Source organism: Dreissena polymorpha, chromosome 2, assembly GCF_020536995.1.
Source record: "Dreissena polymorpha isolate Duluth1 chromosome 2, UMN_Dpol_1.0, whole genome shotgun sequence".
Taxonomy (NCBI): Eukaryota; Metazoa; Mollusca; class Bivalvia; order Myida; family Dreissenidae; genus Dreissena; species Dreissena polymorpha.
The window spans coordinates 28,970,945-28,986,912 of NC_068356.1; the positions used below are offsets into that span (position 1 = coordinate 28,970,945).

General features: G+C 35.2%; 1 protein-coding gene across 1 annotated transcript in view; it reads right to left on the reverse strand.

Moving 5' to 3' along the window:
- Nucleotides 1–15,722, reverse strand: part of LOC127866413 (retinoid-inducible serine carboxypeptidase-like) — a 24,848-nt gene extending 9,126 nt beyond the window's left edge. Inside the window, exons 1-10 of the mRNA XM_052406918.1 lie at nt 15,533–15,722; nt 14,801–14,949; nt 14,265–14,354; nt 13,768–14,001; nt 13,150–13,260; nt 10,154–10,352; nt 9,729–9,845; nt 8,891–8,953; nt 7,831–7,908; nt 1,399–1,553 (exon numbers count right to left, since the gene is read on the reverse strand). Of these exons, the coding sequence (XP_052262878.1) occupies nt 1,399–1,553; nt 7,831–7,908; nt 8,891–8,953; nt 9,729–9,845; nt 10,154–10,352; nt 13,150–13,260; nt 13,768–14,001; nt 14,265–14,354; nt 14,801–14,949; nt 15,533–15,593 (1,257 nt within the window). The 5' untranslated portion in view covers nt 15,594–15,722. The remainder of the gene's footprint in view (nt 1–1,398; nt 1,554–7,830; nt 7,909–8,890; nt 8,954–9,728; nt 9,846–10,153; nt 10,353–13,149; nt 13,261–13,767; nt 14,002–14,264; nt 14,355–14,800; nt 14,950–15,532) is intronic.
- Between the last annotated feature and the right edge of the window lie 246 nt (nt 15,723–15,968).

Consider the following 15,968-nt stretch of genomic DNA (forward strand, 5'->3'; position numbering starts at 1 on the left):
TTAGGGGTAAAGTGGACCAAAACACAAAACTTAACCAAATTTTCAAGTATAAAGGGCCCATAATTCCGTCAAAATGCCAGTCAGAGTTACATAACTTTGCCTGCACAGTCCCCTTACGATAGTTAGTAAGTGTTGCAAGTATGAAAGCAATGGCTTTGATACTTTAGTAAAAAAGTGGACCTGAACACAAAACTTAACCAAATTTTCAATTTTCTAAGTATAAAAAGGGCACATAATTCTGTCAAAATGCCAGTCAGAGTTACATAACTTTGCCTGCACAGTCCCCTTACGATAGTTAGTAAGTGTTGCAAGTATGAAAGCAATGGCTTTGATACTTTAGGAAAAAAGTGGACCTTAACACAAAACTTAACCAAATTTTCAATTTTCTAAGTATAAAAAGGGCACATAATTCCGTCAAAATGCCAGTCAGAGTTACATTACTTTGCCTGCACAGTCCCCTTATGATAGTTAGTAAGTGTTGCAAGTATGAAAGCAATAGCTTTGATACTTAAGGAATAAAATGGACCTAAACACAAAACTTAACCAAAATTTTCAATTTTCTAAGTTTAAAAAGGGCACATAATTCTGTCAAAATGCAAGCCAGATTTATCTAACTTTGCCTGCCCAGTCTCCTCATGATAGTAAGTAAGTGTACCAAGTTTGAATGCAATAGCATTGATACTTTATTAGAAAAGTGTACCTAAACGCAAAACTTAACCAGAGGCCGACACTGACGCCCACGCCGACACCGACTCCAAGGTGATGACAATAGCTCATAATTTTTTTTCCAAAAATAGATGAGCTAAAAATGCTTAATACATGATCTGACTTTTATTTTACAACTTACATGATACAAATACTGTTTCTGTGCTATGTAAGGTATATATTTTATTTCAGCAACATGTATATATACAAAAAACAATTACATTAATTAAGTTATATTTAAATTATTAGTTTGATTTAAATGTATTTTTTTTATCCATACCAGAAACACAATAGCACAGTATGTTGCATTGGTTGACATAAAATATATGTCTAACAATAAAAGCTTACAAACTCATTTTTCATCCTACATAACGATTCTGTGATCTAGGTTAAGTTTATGTATCTTATTTTACTGAATGTTAATTTTTTACACATCACTTAAATGGAATCATTTTTCTACATTGTTTAAATTGTGTATCTGCTATAATTTATTTGCAGTGTTATTTATTATAATTAATACTATGCAAATACAAATTTCTTTGCTTATAAAATTTAAATATTGATTTTATGAAATTCCTTAAGGGATAGTGCAACCTTTTTACATGCACACACACAAACATCCAAATCAGTACACTTATTTGGAAGTTCTTACCATAAATTCCAACCTGAATATGACCCAAACAAAATGCGTACCATGTGACCTGCATCAAGTATCCAGTAAAAGGAGAAGTTGTTGTAGGTCTTGACATATCCAGAGGTCAGTTTTGTGAAGGGGTCCAGTATGGGTGTACGGGAGGCCAGCTTGTATTGGTCAGCTATGGTCAATGTGTGAACCCACTGCTCTGTGCCTAGCAAAGTCACAAACAGGTGGAAGTAATGTTTTTTTCTCTCATTTGAAGCTTAAATAAGGACACAGGTAAACAAAATCAAATACGTTAACTGAAAATTCACAAAATGACTGCTTTACTTCTATTAAGTGGAAAGGTTTTCTAGACTCATTAAGGCTACTACATTAAAAGTTATGTAATTTCCATTGACAATATTGTGTAATTTAAATAAATTTACAAGTTCAATGATTTGGGAAATTTCGCACCAAAAGATATGGTATTTATATCACTAAAAACCCTTCGCCAGCCCCATTCTCATACGATGAGACGAAGGCACTGGATGTTATGGCACAAGCCTGAATTGTCTAGTCTATGTCCTTATTTAAGCCATTTATTAGAAGTTTTGGATCAATGTAACCTCAAGTTAAGTGTAAATGTCAGTAAAAGATAGAATTTGTTAATGGCAAATGCTAGCTGAATTACAAAGAGTACAATAAGGGGCATTGTAATCAATAAGCAAATACTAGTAACATAATGATCCCAAAGACATCTGGAGAGTTTTTATTAAATATATGTAGTAGTTTAAGATATGTAATTGTACAAACATACAAACTTTAAAATCAATAAATTAATAATAACATGCATACAAACTTTAATCCTATTTTCATGGGTACAAAAGGGAGCATAATCAAACTAAAAGGCAGGTTAAAATTAAAGGTCTTGGCCAGTGATTGTTTGTAAAACCCCTCTAAACAAGGGCTGTTTGTAAAACATGCATGCCTACCATATGGGCTGACAGTTGTAGTGGCAGCTATTGTGTGAATACGTTTTTTGTCACTGTGACCTTGACCTTTGACCTAGTGACCTGAAAATCACTAGGGGTCATCTGCCAGTCATGATCAATGTACCTATGAAGTTTCATGATCCTAGACCTAATTATTCTTGAGTTATCATCAGGAAACCATTTTACGGTTTCGAGTCACTGTGACCTTGACCTTTGACCTAGTGACCTCAAAATCAATAGGGGTCATCTGCCAGTCGATCAATGTACCTATGAAGTTTCATGATCCTAGGCATAAGCATTCTTGAGTTATCATCCAGAAACCATTTTACTGTTTCGAGTCACTGTGACCTGACCTTTGACCTAGTGACCCGAAAATCAATAGGGGTCATCTGCCAGTCATGATAAATGTACCTATTAAGTTTCATGATCCTAGGCGTAAGCATTCTTGAGTTATCATCCGGAAACTATTTTACTATTTCGAGTCACTGTGACCTTGACCTTTGACCGAATGACCTGAAAATCAATAGGGGTCATCTGCCAGTAATGATCAATGTACCTATTAAGTTTCATGATCCTAGGCCTAAGCGTTCTTGAGTTATCATCCGGAAACCATCTGGTGGACGGACCGAGCAACATGTGCAAAACAATATACCCCCTCTTCTTCGAAGGGGGGGCATAAATATCTGTAAAGTTTTATTTTAATATCTGTAGCAGCAATAGAAATCTGTAATCATTGAACACAAACGTTGACCTCAATTAGAGCAAAAGGAGGCATAATTATGATACAGTACATGTAATAGTTATGGGCCTTTTTTAGTGACTTTGCATGATGATCCCAAACATGTGCGAAGTTTCGATAGAATATATGTAGAAGTTACAGAGATATATGAACTTTTGAATGTAAACTTCAACCTGAATTTTGACTTGCACGCAAACAGAAACTAGACTTTAGTACGTAAAAAGGGGCATAATCTTGTTTAAAAGCTGGTCAATGTTATAAATCTTGCTCAGTGAATATTAATAAATAACCTAAATGCATATGTAGAGTTTTATTTCATCAACTGTAGTGAATATTGAGATATGGATTATTTGCGTAATTGAACTTGGTCAGTGACCTCACACAATGACCCAAGATACATGTATCAAGTTTCAATTGAATAGCTGTAGTACAAACAGTGATATGGTGCTGTTGCGCATTTACCGAAACCAAATTTCAAAATACCAAAAAAGGGAAAATTCTGCAAAATTGCAGGCCAGAGTTATGAAACTTTGTCAAGGACCTCACAGAATTTGAACCAACTTTGTTAAAGACCACAATCTGATGTTTCATAAATAGCAACACCCTGGGCCTTGTTGTTTCAGAGAAGATTTTGAAACTCAAAACAAAAATATGACCCCTGGAGTCTGGTCAGCTTTGACACCAGGCCAATAATAAAAAAAAAAACTTTGTACACCAAATATATTTAAAGCTACAAAACAGTTTGCAGTTTAAAAAAATAAGTTTAAGTTTTTCTTTTTTAAGTCAATACAAAACTGGTGACCCTTCGGATTAGGCCATTTTTGACCCTAGGGACACGAATTATACAAAATTTTCAAGGAACATTTTGATAATGCGACATGCTAGATGTGAAAGCTGTGGGTTTTAGCCTTTCAGACAATAAGATTTTGAAAAGTTTTCCGTTTATTAGACAACATATAACTGGTGAATGTCAGGGCGAGGAAAAAACTTTTGACCACAAAATTTAATTTTGAGCGAACTTTGCAGAGGACCTCTAGTAATACTACATACTAAATATGAGAGCCATGGGCTTTGTGGTTTCAGACAATATTTTATGTCTATTTAAAACTGGTGAAACCATGGGCATTGCCAACTTTGATCCCAAAAGACATGATTTCAACAAACTTTGTAAAGGACCTCTAGCTGATGCAACATACCAAATATGAAAGCCATGGACTTGGCGGTTTCAGATAACAAGATATTTAAATATCTTCCCTATATACATGTAATTCACTATAAAACTGTAGACTTCTGGGACTTGGCCAATCTTGACCCCAAAGAAAAATAACATAAAAATCTTTGTAGAGGAAGAAAATACATTTTGAAGAAAATACATTTACCATGTTTCTGAGTTGAAGATAATTTAAGTTGTTATATTTAAAATTGTTTTTTGGTCGTGGGACCTTATCAATAAACAAACTGGAATGATTTGAACAATTTTTATGGAGTCAATTTCCTGTAAAACAAGGGCTGTTTGTTAAACATGCATGCCCCCCATATGGGCTGTCCGTTGTAGTGGCAGCCATTGTGTGAATACGATTTTTGTCACTGTGACCTTGACCTTTGACCTAGTGACCTGAAAATCACTAGGGGTCATCTGCCAGTCATGATCAATGTACCTATGAAGTTTCATGATCCTAGACCTAATTATTCTTGAGTTATCATCAGGAAACCATTTTACGGTTTCGAGTCACTGTGACCTTGACCTTTGACCTAGTGACCTCAAAATCAATAGGGGTCATCTGCCAGTCGATCAATGTACCTATGAAGTTTCATGATCCTAGGCATAAGCATTCTTGAGTTATCATCCAGAAACCATTTTACTGTTTCGAGTCACTGTGACCTGACCTTTGACCTAGTGACCCGAAAATCAATAGGGGTCATCTGCCAGTCATGATAAATGTACCTATTAAGTTTCATGATCCTAGGCGTAAGCATTCTTGAGTTATCATCCGGAAACTATTTTACTATTTCGAGTCACTGTGACCTTGACCTTTGACCGAATGACCTGAAAATCAATAGGGGTCATCTGCCAGTAATGATCAATGTACCTATTAAGTTTCATGATCCTAGGCCTAAGCGTTCTTGAGTTATCATCCGGAAACCATCTGGTGGACGGACCGAGCAACATGTGCAAAACAATATACCCCCTCTTCTTCGAAGGGGGGGCATAAATATCTGTAAAGTTTTATTTTAATATCTGTAGCAGCAATAGAAATCTGTAATCATTGAACACAAACGTTGACCTCAATTAGAGCAAAAGGAGGCATAATTATGATACAGTACATGTAATAGTTATGGGCCTTTTTTAGTGACTTTGCATGATGATCCCAAACATGTGCGAAGTTTCGATAGAATATATGTAGAAGTTACAGAGATATATGAACTTTTGAATGTAAACTTCAACCTGAATTTTGACTTGCACGCAAACAGAAACTAGACTTTAGTACGTAAAAAGGGGCATAATCTTGTTTAAAAGCTGGTCAATGTTATAAATCTTGCTCAGTGAATATTAATAAATAACCTAAATGCATATGTAGAGTTTTATTTCATCAACTGTAGTGAATATTGAGATATGGATTATTTGCGTAATTGAACTTGGTCAGTGACCTCACACAATGACCCAAGATACATGTATCAAGTTTCAATTGAATAGCTGTAGTACAAACAGTGATATGGTGCTGTTGCGCATTTACCGAAACCAAATTTCAAAATACCAAAAAAGGGAAAATTCTGCAAAATTGCAGGCCAGAGTTATGAAACTTTGTCAAGGACCTCACAGAATTTGAACCAACTTTGTTAAAGACCACAATCTGATGTTTCATAAATAGCAACACCCTGGGCCTTGTTGTTTCAGAGAAGATTTTGAAACTCAAAACAAAAATATGACCCCTGGAGTCTGGTCAGCTTTGACACCAGGCCAATAATAAAAAAAAAAACTTTGTACACCAAATATATTTAAAGCTACAAAACAGTTTGCAGTTTAAAAAAATAAGTTTAAGTTTTTCTTTTTTAAGTCAATACAAAACTGGTGACCCTTCGGATTAGGCCATTTTTGACCCTAGGGACACGAATTATACAAAATTTTCAAGGAACATTTTGATAATGCGACATGCTAGATGTGAAAGCTGTGGGTTTTAGCCTTTCAGACAATAAGATTTTGAAAAGTTTTCCGTTTATTAGACAACATATTACTGGTGAATGTCAGGGTGAGGAAAAAACTTTTGACCACAAAATTTAATTTTGAGCGAACTTTGCAGAGGACCTCTAGTAATACTACATACTAAATATGAGAGCCATGGGCTTTGTGGTTTCAGACAATATTTTATGTCTATTTAAAACTGGTGAAACCATGGGCATTGCCAACTTTGATCCCAAAAGACATGATTTCAACAAACTTTGTAAAGGACCTCTAGCTGATGCAACATACCAAATATGAAAGCCATGGACTTGGCGGTTTCAGATAACAAGATATTTAAATATCTTCCCTATATACATGTAATTCACTATAAAACTGTAGACTTCTGGGACTTGGCCAATCTTGACCCCAAAGAAAAATAACATAAAAATCTTTGTAGAGGAAGAAAATACATTTTGAAGAAAATACATTTACCATGTTTCTGAGTTGAAGATAATTTAAGTTGTTATATTTAAAATTGTTTTTTGGTCGTGGGACCTTATCAATAAACAAACTGGAATGATTTGAACAATTTTTATGGAGTCAATTTCCTGTAAAACAAGGGCTGTTTGTTAAACATGCATGCCCCCCATATGGGCTGTCCGTTGTAGTGGCAGCCATTGTGTGAATACGATTTTTGTCACTGTGACCTTGACCTTTGACCTAGTGACCTGAAAATCAATAGGGGTCATCTGCGGGTCACAATCAATGTACCTATGAAGTGTCATGATCCTAGGCAAAAGCGTTCTCAAGTTATCATCCGAAAATCATTTTACTATTTCGGGTCACCGTGACCTTGACCTTTGACCTTGTGACCTCAAAATCAATAGGGGTCATCTGCAAGTCATGATCAATCTACCTATGAAGTTTCATGATCCTAGGCGTAGGCGTTCTTGAGTTATCATCCGAAAACCATTTTACTATTTCGGGTCAACGTGACCTTGACCTTTGACCTAGTGACCTCAAAATCAATAGGGGTCATCTGCGAGTCATGATCAATCTATCCATGAAGTTTCATGATCCTAGGCGTATGCGTTCTTGAGTTATCATCCGAAAACCATTTTACTATTTTGGGTCACCGTGACCTTGACCTTTGACCTAGTGACCTCAAAATCAATAGGGGTCATCTGCAAGTCATGATCAATCTACCCATGAAGTTTCATAATCCTAGGCGTAAGCGTTCTTGAGTAATCATTCAAAAACCATTTACTATTTCAGGTCACCGTGACCTTGACCTTTGACCTAGTGACCTCAAAATCAATAGGGGTCATCTGCGAGTCATGATCAATGTACTTATAAAGTTTCATGAGCCTAGGCCCAAGTGTTCTTGAGTTATCGTCTGACAACCACCTGGTGGACGAACCGACAGACTGACCGACCGACAGACCGACATGAGCAAAGCAATATACCCCCTCTTCTTCGAAGGGGGGCATAAATATCATTGGAGAAATCTTTAGAATGCTCCCCGAGTAATGATATTACCCAAGACCTATCACGCTGAAAAATTGTTAATTTCACCATGGCAACCTGTTTTCTATAAATCTAGTATCTATGTTACCTATGGTATCGACAATTAGGTCAAGCTGTCCAGTGTACACAACAACTTTGAGATCTGTGTTCTGAATGAGGTCATCCACTGAAACAACAAGTTGTCCATAGGGAGTGGATAATAGTAGGAACTAAAGGAAACCATTCCAGTGAAACTTGAAGTGTAAAAGTATAATTGTGTAGCAGTAATTTTTTTTATTGTTCCACTGAGCATGTACAATTATGATTGAATAGCTTTTACAACAACCGTAAATGCTCTTCCACTGAAACATGGAGTGTGATAAAAGTTAGAACTTATTGCACTTGAACTGAAACTTGGGAGAGTAAAGTTATGATGTGATAGCAGTTAGAACTTATTGCACTCCTGCTGAAAATTGGAAGAGTAAAATCATGATGTGATAAAAGTTAGAACTTAATGCAAGTCTACTGAACGTTTGGAGAGTAATGATGTGATAGCTGTAAGAACTCAATGCTCTTCAACAAAATCTTGGTGTGTCAAATGGGGTGTATGTTTGGATGCCCTTTCATAAGTATTGCTCTACCAGCTGCTAATATTCTACAGAACCCATAGCCTACTGTATATGAAGTTTGTTTTACAAAATGTCTATTAGACAAGTCCTTGCTTGCAGTGTCAATAAAATACCTTACTGAGGTCACTTTTTAATACATGTGTCTATGTATAGAATGTATAAAAACTAGAAATTCGCGTCTATATGAGGATTATAACGTTTGGTAGTGCAATGGTATCGTACTTAATAGCGAAACATATATCAAAACTGCCTGTTTATGAGGGTACGTACTTAATAGCGAGACATATATCAACACTGCCTGCTCATGAAGATAGCCTTTAACTTGGTTATGTAAATGGATAAGGTTTTACATTCGCCTAAAAACAAAATGTGATTGTAGTAGAAGAGTTTAAAACTCAGAAAACAAAATTGGTAACACACAAACACACACAATCATTTGCAAACATATTTGTATAAAATGACAGTTACTGATACTTAAAAGGTAAATCATCACAGTTATTGTAATTTATTGAATAAAAATTGAAATATTAAAAAACTTACCGATATCAACAACAGGTTTCATAAAATCTACACTCTGTGTTGCAAATACTTCACTAGACTGTCCTAAAATATCAGAAAAAAACATTAATAAAAAAACTGCAATGCTGGAGACACAGTTAATCCCATCAGCTATAGTTGAACATTGACATAATGAAACTGATTGAATATACTTTTGCTTTATTTCAAGACATGTACCATAAAGAAAACATGTGCAGTCAAATATTGTAGATTTTTCCAATGTCATTTTGTAGTAGTTTTTTCATGCTAGGTCTAGTTAGCATTTAAAAAAAAGTTATCTCTAAATGTAGACAGTACACAATTGGATAAGCACAATACTGGGTAAGTATTAATAAACATACCATTATTTTCTTAGAACAAATGTGTTTAAGCCTTGCTATTTAATCTTGTCTTTATTAAACTCAGACCTAATGACCCATATTTATGATAACAATGTAACTACATGCAACTGTAGATATGAAAAATCACACGAATTGACAACTTCTGTTTAATAAATTGTAAAGTAGTATTAACTAGATCAACTGCCTATGACTTCATATAAAAACATTAGAAAGAGCTCTTTCGGAGCATTTACATTTAATACTTTGTCTCCTACCAAACTTAATTTGATGTTGACAATGGCGTATTGCCTTATAACAAACTTAATGTGAAATTTCAACACAATCGTTGGGCTAAGATAGAAATGAGGTCTGAACTTGTATACATGTACACTGATTTACTGTACAATCAAATGCATCGGAAACACAGCCGTGATATATTTTGTGCACACTTTTGCACGCGATTCTGCGCACTGACAATAATAAAGACACCAATGAAATACCTCCCCATCTGACATTTTTAGGTATAATGCCAAGTTTCTGTCTGATTTCTTTGTTCATAAAATCATCTAAACTTTCTGAGTGGTATGGTGCAAGCATTCTGTCACAAAGGCTGTTTCCTGAAATTTTAAGATATATATAAAGATAAGTATTTAAACAATTGAATATTTAAACAGTAACGTTGACAAAAAAGCCTCATGATTACAAACATTCTTGCGCTTACGACCAAATGTAAGCCAAATAATATAACTGCGCATGTTATTGGTTGGTCAGTATTTATGCGAATCATAACATTATGTAATTTATTGGTAAGAATTTACGAAAATAAAAAATTACCAGGTCATAAGTCAGTATATTGATTTGAGACACCCATGATATTGAAACTTTTTGCCTTATCAGTGTTGAGTACAAATGAGACTGTGTTCACCTTGGTAGAGTCTAGAGGTCTCCTCCTGGTCCCACTTCAGGATGTTGTAGAAGTTGACCCCGTTGGTCTGCAGATCCACCACTGTCTGGGTGGACCCCCACGCGTCTGTCGCATCACTCCATTTCCCTGCATTGATACTGCTGGCCACACGCTTCACTGAGTCATTGATTGCTAGATAACCACTGAGATCCACCAGAGACTGCAGGGGGCATGTAACAAAATCTCAATATTTCATCATTTTATCATTTGGAATGATTTTATGAAATTTACAAAAAGCTGCCAGACAATGGGACTGATTCTTAGAAAACAGAGACGTTGTCTTAATAAAAGTATGTCTAAGAGAATTATGGGACAGACGACTTGTTGATAGTCTGCAAAGTTCCACTTATAATTTTTCTGAAGCCGAGTAGTTCATCTTATGGAATGGACAGTAAAAGATTTCAATCGTGCATAATCTTGAACTACTTTCAATGCTATGAGGACTTTTTTTTTTACCACTTGGGCATATTCCAGTATGCAGGTCAGAGTTATGGGCCTTGGTAAGTAACCTCACATAATCACTCAGAAGACAGAAGTTTCCACTGAATATCCATTGTAGGTAAATATCTTTAGAGATATTGAATTTTTGCACACAACTTAAACTGATTTTCCTCAGCATACGAGGAGGCAAATTTCACTTTTTGCTTGTCAGAGCTTTACCACACGGTATGTGACCTGTGTGAGTTAATTATTGGCTGTAATTCTATGATGACTGTGAAACCCTATACATTTTTGTGGGACACTAATTTTCGTAAATTTGTGTGAGTCAGATTACCCACAAATTCAAATTTTCGACAAATTTTTTTGTTGCAAGTCTTATAACCGATATTAACTAAAGGTCATCGGCCTTTAGGGGAGGCTACCAGTTCTGACATGTTGTTATATGTGTTATTAGACAAAAAAAAGGAATTTAAGATCCACAAAATATGTTCAACTTTACAAATCCACAAAATGCAATGTAAACAAAAACAAAAGCTGTGGTGCTCGACTTTTCGAGTGCTTGACCGTATAACTTAAGCCATCATGGGGAAATTGTTCATATTCAATAAGGTCATGGTAATATAGTCATATTCTAACAAGAAGAGGACCATAATTGAAACATATTAATCACTTATGTTTTAAAGAAGTGGTACATTATAGACGATTCTGAGTTCATGTATATTTTCTACAATCTATTGAACATTTGTAAAGACATAAAACAAACTAATAAGATTATATTTCAAGTTTGATAGCAATAGCTTGGGTGGGATTGTTGGATGGTCTTTCAAAAATAAAATGATTAAAATAAATATTTCAAATTCTTTTTGGGTGTTTGGGGGGGGGGGGGGGAGAGAGGGGTTATAATGTGGGGGTGTGATCATTTATTAGATGATGTTTCAAAAAAAGGAAAAAAAGGATTTTTTATATATATTTTTTTGTGGGGGAGGGGATTCTGGGGTGGGGCGTGGTATATGGTTTGGGGTATGTCAGGTAAGTGTTGTTTTGTCAAAGTTTTAATCAAATCTGTTCATAAAGAAAGAAGTTATGGCAATTTGAGCTAAATTTAATAATTTGACATTGAGAGTCAAGGTCATTCAAAGATCAAGGTCAAATTCAACTTGCTAGATAAGTTACCTAATGAAAGTAAGAAAGTATTCGAAGTTTGAAAGCAATAGCCTTGATACTTTAGAAGTAAAGTGGATCCAAACACAAAATTTAACAAAATATTCAAAGTTACTAAGTCAAAAAGGGCCATAATTCCGTCAAAATGCCAACCAGAGTTATGCAACTTGTCCTGTACAGTCAGTCCCCTTATGATAGTTAGCAAGTGATCCAAGTCTAAAACTTAACAAAATTTTCAATTTTCTAGTATAAAAGGAGCCATAATTCTGTCAAAATGACAGTCAGAGTTACATAACTTTGCCTGCACAGTATTCTTATGATAGTTAGCAAGTGTTCCAAGTCTGAAAGCAATATCTATGAAACTTTAGGAGTAAAGTGGACCAAAACACAAAACTTAACCAAATTTTCAATTTTCTAAGTTAAAAAGGCGCATAACTCTAAAAATAATGCTGACAGAGTTATGCACCTTGACCTACACAATTGTCTGTTGCAATAAAGAAGTATTCCAAGTTTGACTTAATTATCTTTGATAGTGTTAAAGTTATTTGACTTTATTAAAAACTTTAACCAACGCCGACGCCGGAGCGAGTAGTATAGCTCTCATTTTTCTTCGAAAAATCAAGCTAAAAATGAAACCACATTAAAGAAGAGATATAAAAATGTTGTATGCACATTTTAACCTTTATTTCAAACTATAAAATGTTTGTACTTGATATGTATACTTGTTGCAAGCAAATCTCATCTCACATGCAAATTTAAACCTTACTTTTCCATGTACAAAAGCAGTCATAGTTGTGCATTTTAGCTTTCCATTTTTTTGGTCATTTTCTGTTTATAAATACTCTGAATACATAATTATGTTACATGTTTTTTGCAATATTTAGCTGATATATAGATATTTAGAGTTGTTCCACAAAAATGTTTGCCTGAAATTTCTAGGATCTGCTAAATTGGAACTTGTCGAGTTACACCATAAAATGATCCCCAACACATTTGTGAAGTTTTAATTGAATACATGTACAGTTATATTGAGTTTGTGTTTGCAAACCTTAACCAAAGCAAAATTTTATGCTGACAAATTTGAGAGTAATATTGCGCAACTTTTTCTGTTAGCCTTGCTAAATATACTTGAGAATTTTGGAATTGGCATACATGGAATTTTGTGTTGAAAGAAAGTCTCTTAAAAATCCAGTCTAGGCGAAAATTGTCGTCCCTGATTAGCCTGTGCAGACTGCTAATCTGGAATGACACTTTACGCACATACCTTTAACCTCATTTTACCACTGCAAGGTATACTAACATTTGTATAGCAATGTGGAGCCCAGGTCTGTGTGGAGTCTATAGGGGAGACTTACATTTGTATAGCAATATGGAGCCCAGGTCTGTGTGGAGTCTATAGGGGAGATCCAGGAGTCGCCCATGGCAAGGCCCTTGAAGTTGCAGGAGATCTCACCAGCCTTCATGCTCTGAAAAAATGAACAACATTTGTTCAGTTTGCACAGGCTAATCAGGAATGACACTTTCCGACTTTGAAATTTTTGTTTAAAGGATGTCCCTCCTATGCAAAATCCAGTGTAGGTGGAAAGTATTGTCCCTGATAAGCCTCTGTGAACTGCACAGGCTTATCTGGGACGATACTTTATACACATGCATTAAGCCCAGTTTTCACAGAACGAGGCTAAGTTTACGTTTGATATTGTTATATAAAGAATCTAGGCTGAAGCTGGATCAAGAAGCAAATTAGGTTTGAAATGTAAATAATACTTCCTTTTTATTTTAACATTACAATTATAATACTATTAGCTTTACATGATATTTGGTTTCAAGCAAAATGCTGTAAAATTTACATGTACATGTCTTGGTTATGGGCCTCGTTTTGGACCACACAGGTCAATCTGGAATGACACTGAATGCACATAGATTAAACCTTGTTTTCCCTCAGCCAGAGTGATAGTTTTTTAAATAAGATGTACCTTGTAGAGCGCTTGACTTATAGCAGCTGTCATTTTCCCGCCATACGACTCAGAGAATATGTAGAATGGGACTTCCTGGAACTGGGGGGACTTCACCATGAAGAACTCGTGCAGTAGGACCAGCATGTCCGTGGCTATGCCAGCCACATCATGCGTGTAGTACTCCTTGCCATCCACATAGCTGAACCCTGTACCTACTGGGTTGTCAACAAACAACAAACTAGCTGCCTGCAGCTGAAATTAGATAATTACACTTTTATTGTGCATGGTTTCTATGATATTTATTTAAACATTGTTACTTGGACATTCTTTGCTTAAGAAAATACTGAACAAAATCCTAAAATAAAACAAATGACATAACTGACCACATTACACAAGAGTGTGAAATGAATATTTGGTTATTTGCCTTGAAAACAAATATAAAGAGAAGAACAAGTTCAATACTTAATTTCCTTCCACATTGTGGGAACATTATCATGCTAACCAAGCAGTCTTACCCATGTTGTATTTCTGGGGCTCTGGTCTACATCAATGGGACCAATCTCTTCAAAGTTCCCAAACCCAGTCCCCGAACCACCAGGGCCTCCCTTAACAATAGACAACAACAACGAGCTGTGAAGTGAGGCATTATTTGACATCCATTCATGGTTGAGGCTTAAACCGCTATATCTGTTATTGAACAGTTAAGTCAATAGAAAAAGTTCACCCCCAATGTCTTGCTTTGTGAATATGCTCAGTTTTTATTTACGAAAACGGAAATTACTTTTAAAACAAAACAAATTTTTACTTTCCTATATATTATAATGTAGACAACAATGCACAACATTCCTTTAATCAGCTATACCGATACAGGCATGGAAAAAGATTATAAACATGCTTTTCCTCAAGAACTTATACACTATGTAAATACATGCAATAAAAGTGTAGACAAATGTGTTCACATGTCATGCAGCACAGATTGATTATATACAAATTCAATCAATTATTTATAGATTCAAATGAAAGCACTTATTATTCATTTATAATATAATACCTGAAGCCACATGATCAAAGGGGTCTGTTGGAAGCCAGCAGGGGCTGTTGTATAGTAGAGCCAGTAGAACATGTGCGCACCCGTTCTTACATCCACATAGCTCCATTCCTGCTTTGGCTCAGACCTGTGGGGCTTGAACTTTAAGGGCTCTTAAAAAGAACAGATTATAGAAAACAGGTTGAGGGGCAAAGATTCCATATAACTATCCATGCGCATATTAAAAGTGTATCATAAAAACAATCCCTTAAACAGTTAAGAAAGAATGGCTCATCAAAGTTTTGTATTAATTTTCTAAATGAAATTAAAGTAGTTTTTGATGAAAAAGACTTGAACCTGGGACACCTAGCTCTCCCTTATGAGCTTACCTGGCCCACTCAACCTGGAATATGACCAAGTTCATACCGTGACACATGTCTGACTGAGAGACTTATAATATTATTCACGAACATTACACTTTTACACATAATTGTTAAATCTATTAACAAAGTTTTTGCTACTGACACAATGACATTTCCAAACCAAATGTTACAGATTAAAAAAAATGAATGCATTATATTTAAACAGGACCAGCAATACGTCTACAAAAAATGTTAAAGATATGTCATATGATCGTTTATTGTCTGTTATTAATGATAAATGTCCATCGAAATCTTAAAAAATATATAATAAGACGTCTCTGGAAAAGGATACCAACAGCAAAAGATCGGTTGTATTAAAATAACGAAAATATACCTGCAGCTATAATTGCCCCAGTAAAAACGACAAAAACTGCAACGATTTTATAACAGTCCATGCTTTCTTAACTCAAAGACCTATACAATATTCCATGGGTGTTTGCTTTACTGAAGATACCTATCAATTAACTAGTCTAGGACAGCGACAGGTATGTCACATGATTTTCACGTGATTTTGTCAGACGCTAAACATCGTATAGTTGAGAAAACAATACGCAAAGAGACGCAATTTATACCTAAACGTGCAGTGCAAAATGCGGGTCCTAATGCTGCTACGAAAACATATTTTGTTGTAATCATGTCTTGGAATAACTTATAATGCTGATTTGAGGAACACCAGTATTTTAAATAAGTTGTTAAGTTTTATTGGAGTATTACTTTATTACTTTATTACTTTATGTATAAGAAATCGATTTTTGACAGAGTCTAAAGTG